General features: G+C 36.6%; 1 protein-coding gene across 6 annotated transcripts in view; it reads right to left on the bottom strand.

The window, feature by feature from the left end:
* Nucleotides 1-3,300: 3,300 nt before the first annotated feature.
* The window catches only part of HEATR5A (HEAT repeat containing 5A), a 109,696-nt gene continuing 98,303 nt past the window's right edge, over nt 3,301-14,693 (bottom strand). For 5 of the 6 annotated variants that reach the window (XM_060004714.1, XM_060004711.1, XM_060004713.1 and 2 more), the window contains 5 exons: nt 13,712-13,984; nt 11,887-12,111; nt 6,488-6,642; nt 5,160-5,373; nt 3,301-4,866 (listed from right to left, as the gene is read on the bottom strand). In XM_060004714.1, the coding sequence (XP_059860697.1) occupies nt 4,559-4,866; nt 5,160-5,373; nt 6,488-6,642; nt 11,887-12,111; nt 13,712-13,984 (1,175 nt within the window). In that variant the 3' untranslated portion in view covers nt 3,301-4,558. The remainder of the gene's footprint in view (nt 4,867-5,159; nt 5,374-6,487; nt 6,643-11,886; nt 12,112-13,711; nt 13,985-14,693) is intronic. The other variant, XM_060004715.1, reaches the window with a different exon arrangement.

Genomic DNA, 14,693 nt, shown 5'->3' with positions numbered 1-14,693 from the left:
AACAACTAAAGGAACATTTTCATATTGTAGAAAATTCTACAAAAATTTTTATACTAAATTGAGAACTCAGAATGGTCACATTATTACTGAAAAGAGAAAGCATTTGCAATGAAAACTATAGCAAATGGCAGAGTCACAATACAGTTGACTGGGGAATAGGAAGTGCATGTTCTAACCATTTCTCATCTGATATTGACTCAAAAGAGTGTGTTGACTGCTGAAACAAAAGCATTTCCATAATTAAGCAAATCTGTTTTTACGAAGCTTTTGTGTTTAAACGAAGGCCTAGATGATGTGTTTCTAGTACCTGACACTACTAGGGAGGAAAAGGTAGGAGAAAACAAGTCACCCTGGCAATTCAGGGAGCAGTGAGCACTCTTCCAGCATTTGATTGCAAACTACAAGGCCCAAAGCTTTGTTAAGATTAGAAACAAGTAACTAACAGAGAAATATTGGGACTTATAGGCTCGTTGTTCACCAGAGAGCATCAGTTTTGGTTGCATATGAATGTTTTGGTTTTTTTTTTCTGAGGACACTTGTACTAGCCCAGTAACACCACTAACAAAACTGCTTTTGCTGTGTCACTGGCATACTTTAAATTGCTTTAAAAAATATCTCACTTGTTTTGTTCTTTCTTGGAATGTTTTATGTTATAAAGCAGTCCACTACTGCTGATAGGTGTGTGTATATACATATATATGTGTGTGTGTGTGTGTGTGTGTGTGTGTATATATATATATATATAGTGTGTGTGTGTGTCTAAAGTTTTTTTGCATCTAGATTTTTTTTCAGAGAAAAGTATTAAATTTTGATCCCATTAAGCAAAACATTGTCAACATTAGTTTTTCATTGGTAGCAATGACCTCTTAAATTTTCTTAATAGAATCCTTTAAAAAAATAAGTATTTTCTGAAATATTTTGTCAGAGAACGATATGTGGATATGTGCTAAGAATGCCTATTAAGTAATTAGAATTTTCTCCAAGTAGTCAGTGGAATCATTTTATAATGTCCTAAGTAGAACAGCCAGGAGTCCTGAGCAAACAGAAAGGCAATTAAAGGAAGCTAGCTCCTTTGAATTTACAGAACCTAGGATTGTATTTGTGGTCTGTACTGGATACATTCCAGCTCTACATCACAACACAAAATTTCCCATTTCCTCAAAGCTAAAAGCCGAGGCATCAGCTAAGTAGATTGATAAACAGAAAAGTCAAGATAGGCACAGTTCATTAAACTGTCAGCCAGCAGGTGAATAACCATATTTCTGATAAATTGAGGTCTTGCAAGGGTTAACAAGTTATTTGTAAAGAGGAAAGTACATTCAATTGATGGAGAAAATGCAATATATGTAACTACCTTGATTCTACAATTATGTTAACAGGACTCTGAAAGATACATATAGGCAGACTACTGAAGCTTTAGGACTGTTAGCATAATATAATCATTAAACGGCCAGAAACGATTCAACATTTTAACTATAGTTTTTGGGTAGTATAGACTTTATTTCATATATTGTTAGTTTTGTATTAACATTATCATAGTTTATTAGCTTGAGGGTTGAAATTTCTTCCCTCAAAATGTAAACTAATATTGTAATAAAAAGACAAAGCGAATCCTTCTGTTCAAAATTAATGTTACAAAAGACTCTTAGGTTATACATTTATTCCGTCAAGTATGTATTATTCTCTAAGCCTGTACCATATGATATTCCTTCCAGGAAGTCCATCTCAGAAGCGTCAGTTTTCTTCCCTGGGTTCCCATAGCACTATCCTTGTATCTCTTTTATAGCACTTATTTGTATCTTTTAAAGTGCCTTAATGTTCCTTTTAGGTGGGCGGTGAAGTTTGATTTATAGAAGCAGAAATTTTGCTTCGGATGCTCTATTTATAGAAATCTGGTCTTTCTGATGTTACTTTTTATAAGTCTTTCCATGATAAGCTTTTAAATAGTAGGTTAAATAAAATGAGACTCAACTAGTAGTTTGGGCTGTATTTCTTCCCTTAGAAAAACATAAAGCTCAAGCAAACATTATATATACCACTTTGTTTCATCCAGTTTGCTCATCAACACATTAAATTTGTAAAGAATTACCAAGTTAAAGTGCAACTGCTTTATAACAACTGGAGACTTGTTAAAATAAAACAGATGTAAAGAATTTTTGATGTGCTTTTCAGTCTTAACTATTCACCTTTAAACAAATCAGAACTTATATCAACAACTAATCATGTATTCATTATTCCCATTGAAATTGTAGACGTCACAAATTTTTCCCACTTTTTCCTGTTGTATTAGCCAGAAAACTTTTCGTGGCAATTTGGAGAAATATTAAACGAAAATATCTTCAACTAGGAGTGAAGAAAGCTCTGGAAGGAATGTGGAACAGTGAAAGAAGAGAAAAGCTTTACCTTGATAGAATCAGGACCACCAACGGACCTTTTCTGTCTCTAGCTTGGAACCTGGGATCAAAAAGGTGGGTTCAAGTCTCAGCCGTTAAGCCTTAATTTCTGTATCAGTAAGGGTATCTTTACTAATTCAATATTGTATTAAACAAGATGATACATTAAAAAAAAGCCTATAGAATTGTGCCCAACTCAAAGTTCCTAATTCCATGACACTGGACATATTTTTTCACAACTACTGATATTCATATAGCACCTTTAAATCCAGACAATTCAGGATACCAGGTCACTAAATGAGGAGCAGAAATCTTAATGTTTAAGAACAAACTAAATGAAATAAAAAACAATACAAAAGAAACAAAAAAATAAAAAAAACTATATCCTGAGAATATCCCAGTCCAGCATTTGCCTTGGCAAAGGAATAAATTTCTCAGCTCAAATTCATCCTACACCAGTACAGTTCAACAGTTTTTCAAGTGTCTAGTTGATGCCACACAGGCAGTTACAGAAGACAAAATTTCTCCCTTTAAGACACAGTCTAAAAGGGAGTATTAAAATGCAATGTGATGTTCAGTGCATAGAATAATATATAAAGTACTGCAGGAACACAGATGAAGAAGCAGTTACATTTGCTTGGTTTGAGAGGAGGGTAAGAAGCGTTAAGGAGTTATCAAGGGGAAGTGACATTTAAACCAGGCCTAAAAGGACTGGGAGTCAGCCAGATAGAACAAGGGAGAGAAGGGCATTCAGGTGAAGGAAACAATAATGAGTATACAGTCAAATTCATAGAGATAATTAGAAAGACAAAGAATGCAAACCATTGCAAAGAATGTTCCAAAGAAAGGGCTCCCCTCAGAAAACAAACAGGCTAAGTTTCAGAGAAAATATTATTTGCTCCACAGAAATGATTTTCTGCACTCTGTGAGACTAACCAGTCATCTTTTGTGAGTAAAATAATTTCAAATACAAGAATGATAAAGAAAATTAGCTTTATTTACGTAAATTAGAAAAACTGATTGTAGTGTTAGAATTTGTCAAATGCTTTCATTCTGAACGATTTACAAGTGTATTTATATACAAACATAATAAAATAGAGTACCATCACATTGCTTTCTCTTGACTCCAAGCGTCTCTCCATTCTGAACATGCCCCTCTCACTTCGGGTTTTAATTTTTAACAGGGAAATGCTTTGTTCTGACACAGTGCTTGATTCACACAGTATAACACTGAAGTGGAAGGAGAGTCAATGACCATCAATAATTAAAAATTATCCTTCAACCAGTATGACTTTATCATTAGATTTTTTCTATATTAAAATATGTTTCATGTTAAAAAAACATACTTGTATTCATTGAGGATCTAAATTTGTTGTACTAAATTTGACATTTATATAAACCCATAGTTAATTTAAATATAGATATGAATCTATATTAAACTCATTGGTATGAATGTTTGCCATAAATGAAAATGATGAAAATTATTAGGAACAGAGGTAAAAGAAAATCCATGTGAGAAATTGAAGTGGAAATGCCCTATTCTATTTAAAATCACTAAAATTTCAATTTTCTGAACTCAATACAAATAAAACCAATAGATGGTAAAAAGCCATGATATTTATAGACACCAAATCTTAAGTCACACTGTAGGGCATTAATTAATTTGTACTATTACATATTTTAGATAATTCTAAACCAAGTTTCCTAAATAGCTTGCCAATCATTTACGTTGTTTGAGAAATCCAAGAAAGTCTAATACAATTATTGAATAAGGCCGAATTTTAAACTGGCAATCGAGATGCAATATAAATGCAGATAATTTATATTAGAGTCAGGCTTATATATGTCATAGTACTATGTGTGTGTGGACTATTAGAAGAAATAAATTTTGTTTTTAAAGCAGTGGTTGGTTTTCTAAGTTTAGTCCTTTAGCACTTTATTGAAATTCCTGGCAAGAATTCTGACAGAGCTCTGTGATTTTATTATATGAAAGAAAGAAAAAAAGAAACCCACAAAAAATGTTAAGTTTGCTGTGACTTTTCAAAGCAATTTAAGTTAAAACAAACAGCCTCCAAGTGCACTTGTGTCTAAAATGCCACTTTTGCCCCCAAAGTGAAAGAAATGATCAAGTATTGCGTTAAGGTGCTTACTATTCAAAAAAAACATCAGAGGAAGTTGGTCTTTAATTGGATGCTTGAATTCTTTCCAGAGTTCTTAGTATGTTTAGATGTTGGTATCTTGAGCTTGACACTTTCTTGATTGCCCTTTATAGCAGCTTCAAGGCGGGCTTTCAAGGCTGGAGAGGAAGCCATTACACTTTTAAAAACTGATGAATACTGAGGCCCAATCTGCATGAGATTTTGCAAAGCAAAGTCATGTAGATTTCTCATTATGGAAGTTGCTGATCCCAGAGCATTCTCATCCAAAAGGAAGGAAATGAGGATGGGCAGAAGACAGGCCACCAGCTGAGAGCCTGGAAGGTAAACAAATGATGTAAGCCCCAGGTTCAGGGATGTAAATGTTTCTTATACACTTGATCTGGACATATTTCCCCCACTTGAAGGGAAGCAGTTCTTCCAATCTCTTCTCCCAAATTAATACAAAACAGTATCAATACTGTTGATTGATTAACATCAACACCTGCCTTTCCACGAGTGTGAAAATATAATGCTAAGTGACTAATGGGATGTTTTACAGTTTAAATAACATTAAATTTCTGATTTTGGACAGATTCTGATTTAGTATGCATTTAGTGCTAGCACTTACGATGCTGTTCCTCAGCAATGGCTACCAGTGCTTCCAAGACCTTTATGCCTTCTTGAAAGATCTGAAGCTCAGTAGTGTCTTCAGGTTTTCTTTTGTCTATTTCCTGCAGTTTTTCCACGATAGAGGATACTAAAGAGTAAATGTACGGGTAGGAAACAGCTGGATTCGGATACTGAAAAATGGAAAGTAGGAGCTGATAGGTCTTGATTTGTACCTAATCAGAGAAAAGACAAAAATAGTATAAACTGTAAATGTAAATTTACGTTTATATTAAAATGTTAAGTTTTAATGTAAATTTTTAAAGTAAATTAAAAAATGTAAATGAAAAAAATTTAAAGCCTCCCCTCCCACATTTAAATTTATTTTATTTCTAATTTATCTTTAATTTTGGAAGTCCAAGCACTAACAGTTATTCAAACTTGCATGCTAACAGTGGTTGTGACAGCTTGGAGTGGGAATAAAGTGGTTAATTTTTCTTCTTTTGACTAGTTCCTATTTTCCCCCTCGTTTGTCTCTCTATAGTAAAAAATCAAACAAACACACAAACTTGAAACATATTTTGGAAAATGTTTTAGATGAAAATCACATATATTTGATGCTATGAAGGTTTTAAGGAACCATGTCTGGACCATATTAATTATGTGTAATCCCATACTGGAGGCACCCCTTTGAGACTGCTACATAAAGCTCCTGTTAGGCTAGAGGAAACAGATAGGGCAGGAGAACAAAAGGAGATGACTATACAGCAAATATAGAAACCATCCTTTATTCATTTGAATGATTATTTTTTTTCTGAGAGAAAATCTGGTTACTAAGTTTTAAGAGTCTATTTGTGATCATGTGCTACAAACTTATTTTGTACCACATAACAGCATAGGAAATTAATTTAGCAAATAAAAGGGCCAGAAAGGAATGGGATTAATTTGTATATGCTGCTTTTGAAACAGGTCCCATTATTTTACAGTCATATACTGAAGGCACATGCTAGCGTCTTCCTTCCCTTTTTTTTTGAAAGGAAATCCACTGAAGTTCTAGGGATATATCAATGTTAAGATGCCCCTATTTTAAATTTAGGTTTTTTTTTTTTTTTTAATTTTTTAAAAAACATTTTCTTTATCTTTCTCCAACTAACTACATTCCATCCTCAGGGCCAAAAAACAAGACCATTATTATTTGACTTTGTCAACCCAAGAACATGAATTAATCCAAACCTAAAAATAATTTTCAGTCTGGTACTTTCTGTTGGACTCAACAAAATCATAAGGAAAAGTTTTGCAAAAGCCTAAACATGTTCCTATTACAAACATCTATCTTCTAAACACACTTACCATAGGATCTTTTATCTCAAGAGTAGCCTTAAATTTCTCAATACAGCGCTTCTGAAGGCATGGGATCGTAGTTACTTCTGGACTGGTAGACAAAGTAAATACTGTGATAGCAGTAAGCAGACTGACTTCATCAAGTTCTTGGTGTGTTCCAGCTACTAAAAAGAAATAATCTATGAGAAACAGATCCCAACACTGTCATATTTACTGTTATATACAGCTGTGAAGCTGTCTCTAGTTTGGTAGTAATTTCTTTTGTGTACCTAAGGATTACAGACAGTAATACGGACTGACTGACTAAGAATCCTGGCAAATGCTGTAGCTTTAAAATATGCATTTTACGTAATTCTAGAGTCAAGAATTACCAAAGAAATTACAGTCTGCGTTAAGTAAAGACATCAGTAAATACTTATATACATTTACTAGGAATATGCATTAACTAGTTATGTGACCTTGGATATTTAACCCCATCTTCAGTTTTCTCATCTGTAAAATGAAAGTAACAGTACTTAAATTTATAAGGTTATGAGGATTAAATGAGTTAATCCTTGCAAAGCATTCAGAATAGCATGTTGCACATAATGCTCAATATAAATTAGCTGTTATATTACTGTTTTTATTGTGGAGAAATACAGAAATGCTTGGACAGTTGTTTTTTCTTTGTTAAGTTTAAAGTATTCATATTTTGATAATACACGTGTCAAGCGAAAATAACTTAGCACTTTGTTTGCTACATATACCATTTCTTAACAGTACAGAAAAATTTGAAAATATCTGTGTGTGCCACAATCATTTAAAGGAATTTTCTACTGGATGTAATTTACTTCATTTCCCAAAGTCATACTCTCATTAAATAATTTTAATGAACCTCTTGTGGAAAATCAATGTTATTTGAAAAGGAAAAGGTGTAGCAAATTCAACTCATTAAATTGTGTAAGAATGGATTACTACTTATGAAAAAAATTACATATATATGTAGAAGGTTTGGTAACATTCACTCATCAAATACTTAAGAAACGTTTTCTATGTGCCAGCACTCTTTTTGGCACTGAGAATACAATTTACAGAGAAGATACAGAATATACCAAGAAGTAAATAAAGGATTTCAGCTAGTCACAAGGTCTATGAATATAAAAAATATATTAAGAGATAATAGAAAGCAACCCAGGAGTTGCTACATTGGGCAGTCAGAGAAAGGTTTAGGAAATTAGTGTTTGAGCTGACACCTGAGACACAGCAGCAATGAAAGCAAAATACTATGGATGGGTAGGATTTATTTTGTAAAAATAATTTGAATAATTTTAAGGTAAAATAGGTGCATGGTTAACATTTAAATTATGACAGTATTATTATAAGCACTTTATATTTAATCCTCATTAGCATCGTGAGGTAAGTACACTTATTTCCCCCATTTTATGGATGAGAAACTGAGGAACGGAAATTCAGTCATTTGCCCAAATCACACAGTTAGTAAGGCATTCAGTTTGATTCCAGAAAGCATACTGTTAACCATGATGCCATAGTGCTTCACATACAGCCAAGTTATTCTTAGTCATTTACAGCAACTTGAAACTACAATAGCTAGTCTGTTTAGTAAAAATGTCTTTTTATTCTCCGTAAGATAAAGTTCTCCTGGGTTCTTCTTCCCATTTCTTCTAAAATTCCCTTATTCTCCCAGCCCTGCCCAAATTCCATTATACCCATTCTCTTTTACCTACAATAGATGCAAGGTTCGCTTAGCATTAAGCCCCATGGAGAGGCCTATGTGGTAAGGAACTGAGGCCTCCTGCTAACTAACAGCCAGTGAGAGACTGAGGCCTCTTACCAACAGCCATGAGCGAGTCCCCTTGGAAATGGGGACTGTGACCCGGCTGTGACCCCGGCCAACATCTTAACAGTAACCTCAAGAGAGACCCCAAGACAGAACCACCCAGCTATGCTGCTCCCCAATTCCTGACCGTCAAAAACTGTCAGGTAACAAATGTTTGTTGTTTGAAGTTACTAAGTTTTAGAGCAATTTGTTATGTAGCAAATGTTTTCCCTATCAGCTCCTTCCTTAATTCTTCTCAGTAGCTAGTCCAAATCCTCAGTGTCCTAACCTCATTCTCTGACAGACAACAGAAAACTATCTGTGTGTGTGTGTGTGTGTGTGTGTGTGTGTGTGTGTGTGTGTGTGTGTGTGTGTGTGTGTGTGTGTGTGTGTGATGAAAAAGGCAAGCTCATCATAACTCAACCTAACAACTTACGCCTATTAACTTTCCATCCTTACCTCCTTTCCTCCCTCACACTGGCAGATTCATCCTTCTAAATGTGCTGTGAATTTTTTTCCTTTCTGCCTAGAAAAGGGATGCTGCTTCCCTCCCTAATAGTTCCAACTCCAACCCCATTTCCACCTTTTTTCCCCCCATAAGCATGAACTCATACTAGAGCCTCATCTAAAAAATAAAATAAAATAAAATTCCTTGACCCTGTATCTTCCTTCAGCTTTCTCGTCTCCCTGTCGAGAGGAGCCTGTACTTGATCCTTCCCCTCCCTTACTCCTCTCTTGTACCTCAACACTGTGAGCGTGATCTCCACAGTGTATTTTACACTGCTGACCACTCTCGAGTCATTAAAACTCTCTTTTCTTTGGCTTCTGTTTCTGCATTATATTCGGAATCTCCTCCCATCTTGTTGCATAAACCCAAGTTAGGTGATTTCAACCATCCCACTGACAACTCCCAAACGCATGCAGTCTAAAACCATCTCTAGCCAGACTTTCTTGAAGCCCAGACCGCTTCATATTTCATTCCACTTGATTATCCTGTAGGCATTTCAAAATAAACTCACTGTCTTCCTCTGAAAACCCTCACTTTGGTATTTCTGTTAAGGGCACCATGAACACCCAACTCACCTTACCCCTTTCAACTCCTAAACCAAACTATCAGTAAATTCTGTTAATACTTGCTAAACATTTTAGTTTTCATTATTTCACTCCTTGTTATCCTTACTGCTACTACCTTGTCTCCAACAGTCTTGCTTTTTTCTCTATACTGCTGCCAGAGTGAGTCTTTAGAAATGCAAATCCCATCACTTTACTCCAGTTTTAAGAACACATGCCTATTGAAGGCAGCCCAACTTACCAATCATGCCAGACCTTCCATCATCTGGCCCCACTTACCATCCATCTCTACTAATCACCGTTCACCACCCTCTTACTCTTTCCCCTCAAACCCACATTCTCTCGTTACTCTACTTGCCGTCCCCAAATGTACCATGCTATTTAGGTCTGCTGGTCTTAGATCAAAATGCTGCGTGAGAATCCTTTTCTATGATGTCCATGTGGAGAATGGAGAATGCTTTCTAATCCTTTAAGAAACTGACTGTTTTGAGAAGACTCTTGTGGTAGCTACAGAGGTGTAGCACTGAGCTCCCCTTCGTGAGGGCAGGTGCTGCCCAGCTGTGAGGCATGCAGTCAGCTGTTGGCTCCTCAGGGTTGGCCTCAGCCCCGAGTTTGCTTGACTGAGATCACAGTCTTCAGGGGGCAGCCACATCTGAGGGAGTGTAGACACTGCTGTCCTATGGGAGGCACTGACAGGCAATATTCAGAGCCGCCCAGCAGGCATGCTGAGCTTTGCTGGATGCTGGTACTGCAGCTTGGCTTCTTTAGCCCAAGATTGCTTTCCCCATTCCCTTCACAGGCCTTGTTCCTTAATAAGCCTCTTGCTCCCCAAACTCCATCTCAGCATGAGCTTCCAGAGAACCCTACTGTGACACTCTGCCTGATTCACTCAAACAGAGCTGACTACTCTAACTTTTGCCAGCTGGTCTTTTTTTTTAAGTTTTTTTTTTGATGTGGACCAATTTTAAAGTCTTTATTGAATTTGTTACAATATTGCTTCTGTATTATGTTTTGGATTTTTGGCCACGAGTCATGTGGGATCTTAGCTTCCCGACTAGGGATCCAACCCATACCCCCTGCACTGGAAAGCGAAGTCTTAACCACTGGACCACCAGGGAAGTCCCTATCTCCTTTTTTTAATACTAGAAAGGCAGTGATAAATAAGACATTACTGTTGCCTTCAAGGAGCTCCTATGGTATTAATCATACCTTATGGCACTAGCCTCCCCTAGACTGCCAACTTTGGGCACAAAGTACGTGGTCAATAAATGCTGAATTCAACTGAAACCTTTTTACCATACAAAATAGAATATGGTGAATTGTGACACTGATAAACAGAACAAAGAAGGCAGGGATAGGGACTTCCCTGGTGGTCCAGTGGTTAAGAATCCACCTCCCATGCAGGGGATGTGGGTTCGATCCCTGGTCAGGGAACTAAGATCCCACATGCCGCGGGGCAACTAAGCCTGTGCGCTGTAGAGCCCGTGAGCCACGACTAGACAGCCCTGCACGCTGCAACTACTGAGTCCATGTGCTCTGGAGCCTGTGCACCACAATTAGAGGGAAACCCACACGCCGCAACAAAAGATCCCGTGTGCCACAACTAAGACCTGATGCAGCCAAATATTTTTTTTAAAAAAGGAGATAATTTATAATATGTCTAAGCACTTTTTACAATTACCATGACATAATGTTTAAAATAAGACCTACTCAACAATAACAAAGGGAAAAACTAAGTTTAATGGATCCTGAACATAATACTAGCTATCATTTATAGATATATGCCAGGTAAAAAGCGAGATGCTTTTCGCATGTTATGTTATTGCTCTAACAGTCTCCTGCAACACAATCTCCTTATTTTGTTAATGAGAAAACTAAGGCTCAGAGAAGTTGGATAACTTGTCTAGTCACTTAGCTAGTAGGTCCTGGAGGGACAGATCAGTCCTGTATTATATTTATAATGTATACCTTATGCAGTTTTCAGTACATTGTGCATATTAAAAAAGTTCTGTCAGCTAGACATGGATGATACTGTATTTTAAAATTAACATACTATTACATTTGAAGGTCTCTCACTGTCAACATAGAGGCTGCCAGTCATTTAATTGCATTAACGTTAAAGATACTAAAATGAGGGGGCTTCCCTGGTGGCGCAGTGGTTGAGAGTCCGCCTGCCGATGCAGGCGTGCCCCGGTCTCGGAAGATCCCACATGCTGCGGGGCAGCTGGGCCCGTGAGTCATGGCTGCTGGGCCTGCGCGTCCGAAGCCTGGGCTCCGCAATGGGAGAGGCCACAACAGTGAGAGGCCCGTGTACCGCAAAAAAAAAAAAAAAAAAAACTAAAATGAGACCATAGATATTTTCTGTCTACGATACATATCCTCTAAACAAGTATGTAGTGAACTGTGGTCTCCTTTAGGTGAGACTGCCAAACATGATCAAGTAAATAGCTTATTCTCAAAAAACTGTCCCTGTTGCTTTTTAAAACAAACTGAACAACTGCTTCCAATGAGCCTAAATTACCTGGATCCCAACAGTCAAGAACTGTTGTTAAAGCACTACGGAGAAGGTCAGTCCAAGCAGTATGGCTCTTTTCTGCTCGGGCCATGGGAGAAGATAATATTCCTTTCAGAGCCTGCAGGGAAGCTGCAACTGTTGAAGATAGCTGGCCCCCAGGTAACTTCACAGCAGTTTCTCTGAGGACTCCAATTGTGAGGTACAGTATAGTAGGGAGGATTGAGATGCTTCCTGTAATGTTTTTAAAAAACACTATTTCAGTCTATATACAGTTCCTCAAAGGAAATCACCAAATGAGTTAGATAATGTCAAAGATTTCTAGCTTTTAAGATTATTCTCCATTAGGGATTATAACTGTTAAGATAATTTAAATAACTTTAAGATTTTAAAGGGTGGATTAAATTTTGGCTATAATTGGAGATGTTATTTAAAGTATATCACAGTGCCATTATCCATTGCTGTGTTATTTTGTTTTATTTGGTAGTTGACAAACATTGAATTTAGTTTTACTTTTTAGTGTGGTAAAATATATGGAACAAAAAATTTACCATTTTAATCATTTTTAATAATTCAGTGGCATTAAGTACATTCACAGTGTTGTGCAACCACTATCACTATCCATTTGGATTTTATATTAAACCCTTTTGAAGCAATTTGTAGTGAATCACTCAGTACAAAATATTAAAGTTTCCATGGCCACTAAGTAGTTAAAAAGTCACTTTGTTTAAAGTGAAAGAGAAGAGACTAAAGCTAAAATAGTCAATCAATTTTCCCAGAGGCTATCAATAAAACTCATATCGTATATTTTTGCCCCCAATCCTCTGCTAGTCACTTTTTCTGCTACTATTGGTATAAGACAGTGTGTGAGAACAAGGAATACAGGTTTAAAAGTCAAACTGAAGCTTAAAGTCATGTTAAAAATAGGACAGAATGTAAGTTGGTCAAGACACATTTAAGCAGAAATATGCTTACCAATTAAGAAGTATCTATTAAATACTGAGTCCCTATTATGTACTAGAGGATACAAAATTTCACTGGAAACAAGACATATGTCTGTATATATATTTATCTTCTCTTTCTATAATAATCAATTACATATACCTCTATATGACACATAAAAACTACATATCTACATATGGAAGCTACACACACACACACACACACACACACACACACCAAACAAACAAACAAAAAGAAAAACAAAACAAAACTCAATATGAGCCAGAGTTTTTAGGGAAGCCTTCACAGATGAGGTAGGGCTGGAGCTGAACTTGAAAGGAAGGCAAAATTTTACAAAGGAGAGAAGGGGTGGGGTCATTTCAGATCAAGTAACACCATCGACAATAGTACAGAACAGGGATATGCATGAAGCCTCCTGGGTTTAAGGTTCACACAGAAGGAATCAGGAGGCAGTTGTACTCTGCAGAGCCTTAAACACTATATTAAAAGCATGGACTTGATTCAAAACAGAACTGGATATGATGAGAAGCTTCTGTTGTCACTGAGGCAGGGAAAGTCCATTAGATACTGTATACCAAAAAATGCCCAAGAGCTAGTAATTGCCATCGATGGGTTTACAATATTCTCAACCATGGAAGAGACTATCTATGTAGAGTACATGCTGTCTCTGTATTTACTTTCACCCTTTTAGTAAAACAGATTACTGGAATATTGTAATGTTAACCTTAGAGGATTAAAGACCATATTGCAAAGCTTTGGGGGTCAGCGTTTGTGTAATGAGGAAAAGATAAGCAACCATGACCTCCATTATCTATCAAAACCATTTCTGTCCTTCCAGGTCAAGTAAAGCAAATCAAACACCACAACATACCTTCAGGAGAGCACACTGCAGGAAGTTCAGAGAGGATAACTAATGCAGCGGAAACCAACCTACTTCCATCTTCTGACAGCATCTGTGGCTTTGTAGCTTTTACTCCTGGGCTACCTGTCAATTTAGGATTTAGCTCTGGGAGCTGTCTAACTAGAATGCATACACACAATTCCAGTGTTGCAAAGACCAAAGATTTCCCAGGCACAAGTCCTCCTGTGTCCTTTCCCTCTCCAAATTCTGGCAAGGTTTCCTTTTCAGCAGCCCCATCATCAACTAAAAGACAAAAAGAACAATGTTGAATAAATGCTTCAGGTTTGTTTTGCTTCCGGTAGATGGCAGTTTAGTTCATTTCTGTTGTAGGTAACACATTTAAATGGGTGAAGTCTTGGGTCTTAAAGTTAAAGAGAAAGTTATGGAGGTAAAAGTAGTTATCTTTATGTGGACTTCTTATTGCAATGGATCAAAAGAAATCCTCGGTGATCTTCTCAGCCTTAAAATATTGTCTGGTTAACTCCTTGCTGTTAAGGTGTGAACCTGATAGCTAGAGCTCCAGCACTGACCTTACCACCTTAATATTGGTAGTGGCTGGGCAGAAAGATAGGAACTGAGGTCCCTGATGTCTTTAAGAAGCTGCCATCTCAGCCCAGGACTGCCAACTTCTGGACTTCTTTTAGATGAGAGAATAAGTCCTCGTGTTTTAAATCTACTGTTATATTGGATTTTCTGTTATAGGTAGTCAAATGTAATCTTAAGTGATAAACTCACCAATACCAAATTTGACTTGTAAATGAACAATTTAATCACTTTGCAAAACTTAAGTTATTAAAGAATTGTCAGTAGTTCTTTCCATGTACATTGGTAAACACTTAAAAGTAGGTACTCAATCAGTATAAAGAATTTTTTTTCCTTCCAGGGCTGTTAAAATTCTAATTTTCCCAAGGAATAGTAGTTTAGCTACTGACAACATCCAAGCTAACACGAA

Source organism: Delphinus delphis, chromosome 2 (genome assembly GCF_949987515.2).
Source record: "Delphinus delphis chromosome 2, mDelDel1.2, whole genome shotgun sequence".
NCBI lineage: Eukaryota > Metazoa > Chordata > Mammalia > Artiodactyla > Delphinidae > Delphinus > Delphinus delphis.
The sequence above is the reverse complement of the archived record's forward strand: the minus strand, read 5'-3'. Positions and strand labels throughout refer to the sequence as shown.